The 12,355-nt window shown below is 40.8% G+C and overlaps 2 protein-coding genes across 10 annotated transcripts in view; one reads left to right on the forward strand and one right to left on the reverse strand.

Moving 5' to 3' along the window:
* CENPU (centromere protein U) overlaps nt 1-8,980 on the forward strand; it is a gene marked incomplete at its 5' end in the record, with an annotated part of 19,737 nt that extends 10,757 nt beyond the window's left edge. Inside the window, 7 exons of the mRNA XM_014459109.2 lie at nt 302-398; nt 1,191-1,299; nt 3,027-3,105; nt 3,304-3,351; nt 4,359-4,420; nt 5,407-5,563; nt 7,605-8,980. Of these exons, the coding sequence (XP_014314595.2) occupies nt 302-398; nt 1,191-1,299; nt 3,027-3,105; nt 3,304-3,351; nt 4,359-4,420; nt 5,407-5,563; nt 7,605-7,718 (666 nt within the window). The remainder of the gene's footprint in view (nt 1-301; nt 399-1,190; nt 1,300-3,026; nt 3,106-3,303; nt 3,352-4,358; nt 4,421-5,406; nt 5,564-7,604) is intronic.
* PRIMPOL (primase and DNA directed polymerase) overlaps nt 8,177-12,355 on the reverse strand; it is a 37,991-nt gene continuing 33,812 nt past the window's right edge. For all 9 annotated transcript variants that reach the window (XM_023757194.1, XM_023757193.1, XM_023757192.1 and 6 more), the window contains 3 exons: nt 10,617-10,699; nt 10,489-10,535; nt 8,177-8,434 (listed from right to left, as the gene is read on the reverse strand). In XM_023757194.1, coding sequence (XP_023612962.1) covers nt 8,183-8,434; nt 10,489-10,535; nt 10,617-10,699 — 382 coding nt within the window. In that variant the 3' untranslated portion in view covers nt 8,177-8,182. The remainder of the gene's footprint in view (nt 8,435-10,488; nt 10,536-10,616; nt 10,700-12,355) is intronic.

Here is a 12,355-nt window from a genome sequence, read left to right on the forward strand (position 1 = left end):
CCCAGATTGTGAGAGGGTGTCCGACTGCCGGTGTGTGATTGGTGCTAAACCAGCAGACATCCCCGAAGGCTCCCAGATTGGAGAGGGCTGAGGGACACCCCCCCCCCCCCCGCGTGAATTTCGTGCACTGGGCCACTAGTCCTATATAATAAAAGCACAATATGCAAATCGGCCGAATGGCTGAACAGCGGAACGACCATCCGAGTGACCATGTTATGACACCCACTGGCGCCTGGCCAGCCAAGGCAGGTGCAATGTGATTGGTCGGGGGCCTGGCCATCGTCCCATGATCGCCCCACAGAGGGAGGCCCGGGCCACCAGCTGGCGGGGCAATCAATCGGGGGGCTCCACGATCGCCCCAAAGGGAGGCCCAGGCCACGAACTGGCAGACTATGGCGGTAGGTGGGGCCTCCCTCTGTGAGGGAAGCCCATGTGCCGGCAGCCAGAGGGAAGCCTGGGTCCTGGGTACCAGAGTGAAGCCGGTGCCAGCAGCTGGGGAAAGGAAGGCCTACTCTTGCACGAATTTCGTGCATCGGGCCTCTAGTGTATATATAACTACAAGTGTCTAAATCAGTACACTAAGCATCTGTTTGAGATCTAGAGGTGGCCTATTAAGTAGAGTAAAAAAGAAAGTATGGCTACAGAGAAGAGCTCTGGACCAGTGGTGCTAGACGATTAAATAAAGGCACAGCAAAGTGATGAACAGGCAGCGGTGCTTCGGGCTGCTTTATCGGAAGTGAAAATGGGGAACCACTGAGACAGCAGTTAGGGCAGCGGTTCTCAACCTGTGGGTCGACCCCTTTGGGGGTCGAACGACCCTTTCACAGGGGTCGCCTAAGACCATCGGAAAACACATATATAATTACATATTGTTTTTGTGATTAATCACTGTGCTTTAATTATGTTCAGTTTGTAACAATGAAATTGGGGGTCACCACAACATGAGGAACTGTATTAAAGGATCGCGGCATTAGGAAGGTTGAGAACCACTGAGTTAGGGTGATGGTATAGACGGAGCTTTGGGACCTGCGCTGGGGCAGGAGCAGTGGGTATGTCTCCTCCATATGCTGCTTCAACTGCAGCTAGTGAGCAGTTGGTGGGATGATTTTTGTTGTAGGCTTGCAGAGCCCTGGACTAGAGCCAAATTATTGATAAGCCACATACAACATTGGTTTATCTTAATGTTCTAGGTATGTCTGACTGTGCACGTATTTGGTGTCTACAAGGAAAGCAAAGCAGTGACATCATGGACTTAGATGTTGTTTTGTCAGCATTTGAGGAAACCCTCCCCGAGTATAAGTAAGTGTTGATGGGATGTGTGTACCCGGTTTCCCCTGAACACCACTTTTGCTTATCCCACAGCTTTTGATATGTAGTATTTTCATTATTCAGTTTTACAGATTTTTACACTTCCATGATAATTTTTCTTTAACCCTGTGAATTATTTAGTAGTATGTTTATATCCAAATATGTGACTTTTTAGTTTATATTTTTGTATTAACCTATTTTATTTCAAATATGTTGTCAAATCTCATGAACTGGTGATACCCATCTTTTTAAATAGTGAGGCTTTCTTTTTTTTGTTTTTTTGTTAATCCTCACCTGAGGATATTTTCCCATTGATATTTAGAGAGAGTGGAAGGGACGGGGAGAGACACAGAGAAACATCGATGTGAAAGAGACACATGGATTGGTTGCTTCCTGCACACACCCCGACCAGAGCCGGGGAACAAGCCTGAAACCGAGGTACATGCCCTTGACCGGAATCAAACCCAGGACCCTTCAGTCTGCCAGCTGACACTCTATCCACTGAACCAAACTGGCTATGGCTGTGTCAAGATATTTTTAAATTTCCCTTGATATTTCTTTGACCCATTAATTGTTCAAGACTGTGTTGTTTAATTTCCATATATTTTTAAATTTTCCTTTTGCTAATGATTTCTAGTTTTATTCCATTGTGGTCTGAAAAAGTACTTGGTATGATTTTCATCTTGTTGAACTGGTGACTTATTTTGTCTCCTCACATGTGGGATGTCATGGGCATGTTCTGTGCGCTGCAGAAGGACGTGTTCTGCCGCTTTGGGTGGGGTGTTTGTAAAGGTTTCTCAGTTCCCGTCGGGTCAGTGTTCAAGGCCTCTGGCTACTGTGTGGTTATGTCATTATTGAAAGTGTTTCCGTGTGGCTGTTCCTGCACTTGCCTGGCAGACTGCAGCTCTTTAAGTGGTTTTGGGAATGCACATAAAGGCGTTGGGGCCTGATAGAGCTGCTAAATTGGTTTCCCTGTGGGGAATGAGGTCTGGGGCTTCCTCTTTCACTGTCTTGCTGATGCCACTAGAAATACTAAACACGCATTTCATGAGAACTTTGATACAAAGGTCTGTACTGAAAGATGCAGCCTGCTCTTGTGCACTCATCGCTTCTGAAGAATCACAAGGGCACTAGATAGCGTCCTGTGTGCCCAGGCCGAGCAGGGGGCAGCCGCAGCCTGGCCGTGTCGGCTGCTGACTCGGTCCCTGTGCGTCTGCCACTCGCCATGAGGAAGCCAGGCTGGGAGACTGGGCTCTTCTCTCTCGTCCCAGGTCCTGAGTCAGTGTCTTTTTCAGGGTCCGCTTTATAGTTTTCCAAGAATGGACAGCTGGCTCTTGGTTCCTTACTTGTTGGTCAGTCCAGACGTGTTACACAAGTCCTCCAGCTATTAGCAGGCAGGCAGGTAGGGGCTGAAGTCTGCTGGTCATTGGATCGGGGGCAGGAAGACCACATGTCCACATCACGTGGCATCACCTGCAGACATGGCCAGGGTCAGGATGTGCAGCTGACCACATACCCGAGGGTTTAGGGAAAAGTGTTTCCTGTTCTTTTGTTGAGACATTCCCAGTATTTTTAAGCCTGAGAAGGACTGATCATGCCGTCCTAGATATTCAAAATGCTCTATGTAAAATTGTGTTGATGTGATAAGCAAAGGAAACACACTCTTTCACAATCCTTTGATACCTAGTTTGATCCTTTTTAAAAAAATTCTGTTACAGACAAAATATAGAATCTAAAATTTGCCAGGAAGCAGTCGGCAAATTCCATTCTAGTATGAAAGAAGAACTCATCAGAATGGTAAGTTCACTGACACACATTTTCTGGTCTGAATCTTTTTTACTAGTCCCGAGGCAGCATACAGATATCGTGGAAGGACTGCATGTGCTGGCAGTGTGGGAATTAGCAGTATTTCACATGTGTTAAAATAAATGTGATTATATTATAAACTAACATTTAATTTTGGAAAATGTCATGCGGATATTTTGTTTCGTGTAGCTTGCGGAAGTCCAGATGTTGAAAACTCTGAGGAGGAGGAATGCTAAGGTAAATCACTTGTGATTAGCAGCTCATGTCGCCGAGTAGAGACTTGCCGGGGTTTTATGCCCTTCCATGTGTATAAGGTGTTTATCTTTTTAGTCTGGCTTTTATCTGGCTGGTCTTGTGGTTGAGTACTGTTAGTGCACGCTAAGGAAGGGAAAGGGCTATGAAGCCCCAAATGGGTAAGGCCTGAGTAATGCATGTTTATCACTTTCGTGGATGTGAACAAGCAAAGCCTTTAGAGTAAAGAGCTGCCCCACAATCCCAGGTGACAGCCTGGGAGAACACGGGTTGAGGGTGAGGAGAGCTCATTTCCTGTCCTGGCTCGGCTGCTCGAGTGTTGCACTGCCTGAAAATGTCCACCAGCAGGTGTGCCAGGAGGAAAGCCAGGAGCCTAGGCCCCGTCTGTTTATGGACCCAGTGACCCCGAGGTTCTGGCTCTAAACTTGCATGAATCGGGAGTGGAAGAGCAGCTGCCCCTCTGCCTTTACGGTAGAAATGGGTTGGAAACATACACCTTTTCCTGCCAGTGATGACAAGGCTTTGCTCCTGTTTTATCCTATCGTTTTAATCTCTGGTCAACTCTGCATTGCCTGTACATGGGAACAGTCTGAATGCCCAGCAGTGGAGTATTACGTAGTCACTCAAAGTGCTGGCTACAGGAATAAAGTTGATTATACTGAAATGTTCTTCCTAAAAGTGTACCCCGACCCTGCCAACCCGTTCCAATGTTTCCTAGTGTGCCTAGGTAAAACCGAAACTTCTCTGTCTCAGTGAAGCTCTGGAGTAAATAGCCCTGCTCTTCTCCCAGAGTTCCCTGCTTCCCTTCAGAGCACATGGTCAGAAGTTGTAATCACATACTGTTTGTATGTAACGTCTCTTTTCCCGAAAAGTTCCACGATGGAAAGAATGGGGTCTTGTTTCCCACTGTACTTCCACTGTACCACAGTATACTTGGTGGCACTCAAATATTTGTGAACTTAATTTAACAAAGGAATTTCTGTGTTACTTAGACGATTTCAGATATTGAAAAGAAAAGGCAGCGTTTGGTTGAAGTCCAGGATGAACTGCTTTGGTAAGAGAACGTCAGAAGCCTGAGGACTTACCTAGAGGGACTGGGACCTGTCCATGGGCTAGAAAATCTGCTGCTGGGCTGCGTGAACCCCAGGTTTGCCTGGAGCTCAGGAGCTGCAGAACCGGAGCAGCTTTTAGCAAAGGAGGATCGGCACTGATCTGCCATCAGAACTCATCCTGGGCTGCACAGACTCCAGAACCAAACTGCCTGGGTTTGAATCCAGGCTCTGCCACCTACGGGCTGCACAACCGTGAGCGGGTTACTTAACCTCCCAGGGCCTCGCGCCTTCATTTGTAAATAAGCATAAGACCTTCCCCTCACAGAGTTGTGAGAACCGAATGGATAAATATACAGGAAGTGCTGTGTGTTCACAGTTGTTGACGTACTGTCGGTACTGTCGCCGCATGTACCGTGGTGACACTCGTGCAGATCCATTCCCAAGCGTTGGGAAGTAAGCCACCAAGAGAAAGCCGTTTCCCAAGGCACGGGGGCAGTCCCCCCCCCCCCCTTGGTATTTTTGGACCTTGGAAATGGACAAGATTGTGATAGGGCAAAAAGAAGGCTTTTTGTCCATGCTTTTGCTGTTGCCTGTCTATTCCTGCCTGAGGCTTTTAATCCCATAGTTCCCAAGACCCTAAAAATGAGTTTTAGGCTATATAGGCAGCGGTCGCCAACCTGTCAGACCTCACGGACCACCAGTGGTCTCCGGACCACACATTGGCAACTACTGATATAGGGCATATTCTTCTGTGGACTTCATTGTGCATCATATTTCAGAGTTTTAAACAGAAAATCTAGAATCTTTCACACATTCATAATTTCAGAGCCAAACATGCCTTAAACTATCCAGTCCACCACCCCTGTTTTTTCTAACTTCGCTCAGTATATCTACAACTCAGGCTCATACACTTTATGTAGACTGTTACTATTCTATGTCATTTATTTTTAGGGAAACTTTTTGTGTGATTTTTTTTTTTTTGCTTTAGTTTAGAACCACAGCTGAAACAACTACAAACAAAATATGATGAACTTAAGGAGAGAAAATCTTCTCTGAAGAATGCAGCATGTTTCTTATCTAATTTAAAGCAGCTTCATCAAGATTATTCAAATATTCAGGAGAGACAACCAAATGTAAAGGAAACGGTAAGTTCTGTTTACTTTTCACTGTGCTTCAGAAGCTGGCCTTGCATGTGAGTACCAGAAGCTACGAGGACTTGAGAAACGTAGATGCAACATAACAGTCTACTCAAAACAGCATCGCTCTAAATCCTTGAAAATGTGTTTGATCATTGCTGCTTTAGCTATTTAATTAAGGCTAGAGGAGTAGAGAAGGCTCCTGAAACACCTATTTTATAAAGGTACTAGAGGCCGAGTGCACGAAATTTGTACACAGGTAGGGTCCCTAAGCGGCTGCCGGCTGCAGTGCCGGCCGGGGCCTGCCTTTGTTCCATGCCACCCCCTGATGGTCAGCGCACATCATAGCAAGCGGTCAAACTCCTGAGGGGACACTGCATATTAGGCTTTTATATAGAGAGATTTACATTTCAGAGAACCAAATCCCATTCAGGGAAGTAACCTGTTTGTACAAATTTCAAATGAACAACTAGGCTTTATTGTAATTGTTATAAGACCACCCAGACATGTTTTAAAGACAGGCCTGTTTGTAGGATGTTTTTTTATTTGAAAAACAAGTCATTATCCCATAAAATGGTAGGTGTAATATTAGAAGTTGAAAAACATAAAAAGGAAATATAGAAGTGTGATAGATTGTTTTAATAAATTTTATAGTTGCTTCTGGATTTTTGCTGCAGACTTTGCTACTGTTATGAGAATCAGCTCATATTAATAGGAATATTTAAGTTTCAGAAAGAAAATTTATATGTATCATGTACATATAGCTTATGACCATATTTTATTCTTCACTTCTAAATCCAATTTTAAGGTTTTTGTATTTTTTTAATTCTCATTCAAGGACATATTCATTGATTTTTAGAGAGAAAGGGAGAGAGAAACATCAATCAACTGCCTCCCTTACGTGTCCCAACCGGAGATTGAACCTGCAACCTTTTGGTGTATGGAACAACACTCCAAGCAACTGAGCCACCCAGCCAGGTCCAATTTTAGGTTTTGACACTGGTCTAAAAGTTAATCCTCCTACAGTAAGGTTTATTTCTAGGTTAAAGATCTGGAAATAGAACATTTTTATGTTATCTTTTCCTGTGACAGTACCCAACTAGTTTAAAGCTTGTCATATGGACTTGGAGATTTAGCTACTAAACGTGGAGAAATTGAAACCGAGATAGTGACTCTACCTTGTTTGAATACATTCCTCTGTTTCTGTTGTAGCACCTGTCCTTTTTGTTTATAGAGTATAGTTACTTGGGTATATATCTTACCTCTTTTCCTAAACTAAAGCTCTAACCAAATGTTAGTTCTTCCCCTTCACCCCTCCCTGACAGCAGGTGCCTCCTGGTAGCTCGAACACCTTAGGTTCTCAAATATGTAACTTAATTCCATTATTATGTGAATGGTATAGTCTGGCAGCTTTTCTGCTTAATTTTCATGTCTCAGAAAATCACATTAAACAACAATCATAATTATAAAATTCTGTAAGGGGAATTTAGTTCCTCTCCCATAGATACAGTTTACAACATGAAGTTTGGCTTTGTTAATTATTAAAAAATCAAGAGTTGGGTTTTTTTCTATTTTATTTTGGGTTTGTATTCTAATTTTTTTAATCATTAAGAAATTTGGATTGGCAACTTTTAAGACATTCAATTGATCTTCCCAGTAAGTAATTTCTCCAGGTGATGGCTTTTTTCCTTCATGAACTTTCACTTTTATGAGCCTGGAGTGCTCATTCCATCGGTTCTTACAGTGAAAGTAAATCTGCCTTACACAGGATGAGATCTAGCGACTTGTTTCCATAATTCAAAGGCCACAGTTCTTTGAACAACTGGTCTGGTATGAGGTCAACTCAAGCCTTGCAGAACAGTTCCCTTGAAACCTATTTATCAATTATGTCCTAAGAAAATGGGTTAAAACAAAATGAATGATCCTACCTCAAAAGATGAGTAGTTAATGGCTAGCTCTATTAAAATCGGCATTGAGCTGTGTGGAACAAATAGGGTTATAATATAAAAGTTATTAGTATTTGTTCATCTAAATGATTTTCCTTCAACAGTATGACTCATCCAGCCTCCCAGCGCTGTTATTCAAAGAAAGAACTCTCTTAGGAGCCGAAAGCCATCTGCAAAATATCAACCATCAATTGGAGAAACTCCTTGCCCAGAAATGAGACCAGTCTGCTAGAACATGCCTGCCTGGGTACAGATGAGTCCCACGCTCCTGCTGCCTTCCAAAGCTCCTGCTTATTGCTGAAGCAACACTCTTGATAGATGTAAGAAAGTAAACGTGTCTAGTTGTTCAGGCTGGTGCGCGGCCGTGTCACCAGTTTGACTGTACAGTAGCTCGAGAGGACATAATTAACTTGCCAGGTTAGTGTCCTGAGTGATAAGTTAACCTATAAATACGCAAAATTAGCTGATGTGCATACAGACTAACTTTGGTTAATCAATAAGAGATTTCTACTGAATTTAAGTACACTGACTCTAATTTTCAATAAAACTGGTTTACTTCAGTAAAAACCAAGAATTGGAATGCAAAATGATAAAATTTAGTTGATATTAACAGATTTAACAAGTTACTGTAATTTAATCTGTCTTCAGGCAAATTACAACCTGGTTATAAGTGCATGGTTAATTAGCTATTCTGTAATACTTCCACAATTACTTCGTCAGGAATTTCATCCACTCCACCATTATAACTGGAAAGGCTGTTCTCTGCAGCTTCTGCTAATTCAGCATCCTCAGTAGCTTCCAAGAAATAAGTATCATCAGGGCCACTGTCCCAGTCAGGGTCAGAGCACACACCTCCTGACGATGCGCTGGATGATGGCACATGAAGGCTCTGGATCCCATCGTCCATGGTTTCCTGTGTTGTAAACTCTTCTTCCTTTAGTTCCAAAGAGAAGGACGGGATAGAAGAAAACACTGTATTCATTCAGAATATGTGATGATTTCATGGAGCAACCTGTGTTGGATTAAGGTATAAAACCAGTACAGCAGATATCCAAGTGAATATGCTACATGGTGGGGTTTTTGATACCGTCACCTTGAGAGTGAACTCCTTTGTTCAAATATTGCTGCCACTGTCGCCAGAACATACTGGAAATGCCTGCAATTCCTACGATACATCCTGTTCAATAAAAACAGGCGGCCTACAGCAGGGCTAGGTTGATTTTTTTTTTTTAAGTGGATAGCCCAGCTGAAGGCAAATTGGAAAGCAGATCTATCTGAACAGACTTAAAGAAACAGTTTAGACAATTGTCAAAATGTGACTGGATTGTATATTAGATAATAGTATTGTGTCAACATTAAATTTTCTGAATTTAGTAAAATGCTCTTATTCTCCAGCTACATGCTTAAATATTAAGAGATGAAGGGTTTGAAGTTTGCAGCCTTCTTTCAAGAGATTTGTTAAAATTGACTGTTAAATCCTAACACCCCACATGATGTTATTTGGAAGTGAGGTGTTTGGGACTGGACTACATCATGAGGGTAGAGCCCTCATTAATAGGATTAGTGCCCTTAAGAGACCCCCAAGAACCCTCCCTTCTGTCACGTGGGACGTAGAAACAGGTGCAACATAACAGCTGCATCTCTCTGACCCGGGAAGCTGGCTCTCATCAGGCAGCACCTTGATCTGAGATTTCCCATCGTCCAAAACTGAGCAGTAATGTCTGCTGTTCAGAAGCCACCTGGTCTGTGGTTATAGAAGCCCCAAATGACAAGTTTAAAACCGAAACCATTTATACAGCAGTGATAACGCTATACCAACAGTACTTCCATCTGGCATTTTTGAGGTCTGACTAGATAAGCAGACCCACTGAAACCATAAACATGCTCAAAATAATACTCCAGGTAAAACAAGGATGATATTCTTCCTCTTAGAGGCAGTTTATTTTTTTATTTTTTAAAAATTAATTTATCAGAGACTCTGGCTACCAGCTATTTAGTCCAGCTTCTAGAGACCAAGAATGAGACTCTACATTTCTAAACATTTACTTAGCTTATATTGGCTAACTTTTATTCTAACCATAACACTCAAGGACAAGGCTGATAGATGGGTGGTGGGGAACCAACCAATAAAAAGTCTGGAAGATAACATGGCAAAAGAGTACTTAAGGCCACATAGAAGAAAAGTGGACAGTTATAGGCAATCTATTAAATCTGAAAAAAGTTCAACTTCATTATTAAATTAAGAAATGTAAAGTAAAACAACTAAAATACCACTTTTTTGCGTAGTAGGTTGGTAAACATTAGCAGGTGCTCTCATCAACTGAAGTGGAGAGTAATTTGGTAATATTGAAAATATTTCTGATAGTTTAGGAATAAAAGCTTACAAAACTATCAAAACTATATATATATGTGATATATGTGTGTGTGTGTGTATATGTGTGTGTGTATGTATATGTGTATTGTATACATATACACACACACACACACACATATATATGCATACTCAGATACAAATTCTGGAAGATATACAAATTCTGGAAGATACATACCAAAACATTTACATCAGCTATATGCTATATATAAGTGAGGATGATTTTTCCCACTTTTTACAATGAATGTAAATTATTTTGGTAAGAAATTTTTAAAAGGAAAAATGTTGGTTTGGCAATCTACCACAATTTAAAATGTGTACATTCCCTTTGACATAATTCTACTTCTAGAAATTCTTCCTGCAGATTTATTTGGTTTAAAGAAACACAAAGATGAGTATTTTTGTATACTTTGTGAAACAAAACAAACTTTGCTCACACATGGGACTGGTTAACATATGGAGCAGCGCAAAAGAATGCGGTGCGCTGATATGAACAGCACTACACCTCGCTTCCCACAGTGTGTGTAAAAACTGAATACGTTTGGACACTACTCATAGCTTTTATACGTTGTACCAAGGACTAATTAGTCAGGAGAGAAACTAAAATCTGCACTTACCTCTTTGAGAAGAAACGGGAGGCATATTTCAGCAGGTAAAGGAAAACCTGAATCGGAAAGAGGGTGAAACTGTTTTACACAGACATCTAATCTTCACTTGGTGGTAAATGTAAAATTTAATAACTCACGGTCAGATTTGAAGTTTTCCGCTTTACATATGGGGTCATGACATTTTTGATACCAAACTTCATTCTTCAGATCAACCAAAATCCTTTATGTTAAAAAAAAAGTTACTTAATAGCCAGAATAGATAGAAAATAAAATTCAGCTACATGCTCTTTATAAGAGCTATGCTAATTCTTAAAGACGGAGAAAACAAAAATTTAAAAAGTAAAAAATATACACCAAGCAAAAGAAAACTGATTGCCGAAAATATCATACAAAGTGGACTTGCGGGCAAAAAAAATACATCTCCCAAGAAAAAATACATTTCCCATTCTGTACCCAATTAAGATAGCTTCAAAGTACAGGTGGGGCAAAAGTAGGTTTACAGTTTTCATATGGAAAATAATACAATAGTAAACTCGGTGTTTCACATACTCTACTGTAAACCTACTTTTGCCCCATCCTGCTTGTGAGCAAAATTGACCATTTTAAGGATAAACAAACCTTTTACCATAAGTTGAGATTTAAAAAAAAACATTCTTTTGGTGACACAACAAATAACCAATCAGTAAGGATATAGGAAATTTGAATTACATAATTAAAAAGCAATTAACAGCTCAGCCAGTGTGGGTCAGTGATTGAGCATCAACCCATGAACCAGGAAGTCACAGTTTGATTTCCAGTCAGGGTGCACAATGCCCAGGTTTCAGGCTCAATACCCAGTAGGGGGCGTGCAGGAGCCAGCTGATCAATGATTCTCTATCATTGATGTTTCTATCTCTCTTCCCTTTCCCTTCCTCTCTCTGAAATTTAAAAAAGCAATTAACAGATTTGATGTAATAGTTATATATGAATACTGCTTCAAATAATCAAAAGCAGCTCTTTATAAAACATTTATAAAAATTGACTGCTAAAAACATTTAAAAATTGACTGCTAGGTACAATGTGAATCTTACTAAATTGAAAAGTATTCATTCATACAACATGTTCCCTCTTCACAAAGCAAGTTTAGAAATAAAAAGATAGCTACTAAAAACCTATAATTAGAAATTAAAAAACTTGTAAATAACCAGTTGACCCAAGAAAGAAATCATGGTAGAAATTAGTAAATGGTTAGAACTGAATGGAATTGAAAAGACATACTCAAATATGTGAAATGGACCTAAAGTTATCACAGAGGGACTTCAGATCTTCAAAGCTTATTTACAAAAACAGATCTTCAAAGCTTATTTACGAAAATGAACAATAGAAAAAATCCTAATAAGAGAAAAGGCAGGAAGTAATAAAAATTTTTAAAACTTAACAAAGGGCCAAAATGCGAAAATTGGTAAATTTCTTGTGAGATTAATTAAAAAATAAATAAGGTATACACACAAATGTTATTAGAAATTGCAGATGTAACTACAAATGTAAATTATACTAAAAATATAAGAATATTATGAACTTTTGCTAGTTAAATTGAAAACTTTGGTAAAGTAGACAAAATACTAGATAGAAATATACCAAACTAAGCAAACTAAAGCAATCCTATAACGACTAAATTTAAGTAGTGTAAAATCGTCCCACACTTCATAAAAAATGAAACATAGCCCTGGCTGGTTTGGCTTAGTGGATAGAGCGTCGGCCTGCGGACTGAAGGTTCCCAGGTTCGATTCCGGTCAAGGGCATGTACCTTGGTTGCGGGCACATCCCCAGTGGGGGTGTGCAGGAGGCGGCTGATCGATGTTTCTAACTCTCTATCCCTCTCCCTTCCTCTCTGTAA

The sequence above is a fragment of the Myotis lucifugus genome, unplaced genomic scaffold, assembly GCF_000147115.1.
Source record: "Myotis lucifugus unplaced genomic scaffold, Myoluc2.0 scaffold_102, whole genome shotgun sequence".
NCBI classification, from domain to species: domain Eukaryota; kingdom Metazoa; phylum Chordata; class Mammalia; order Chiroptera; family Vespertilionidae; genus Myotis; species Myotis lucifugus.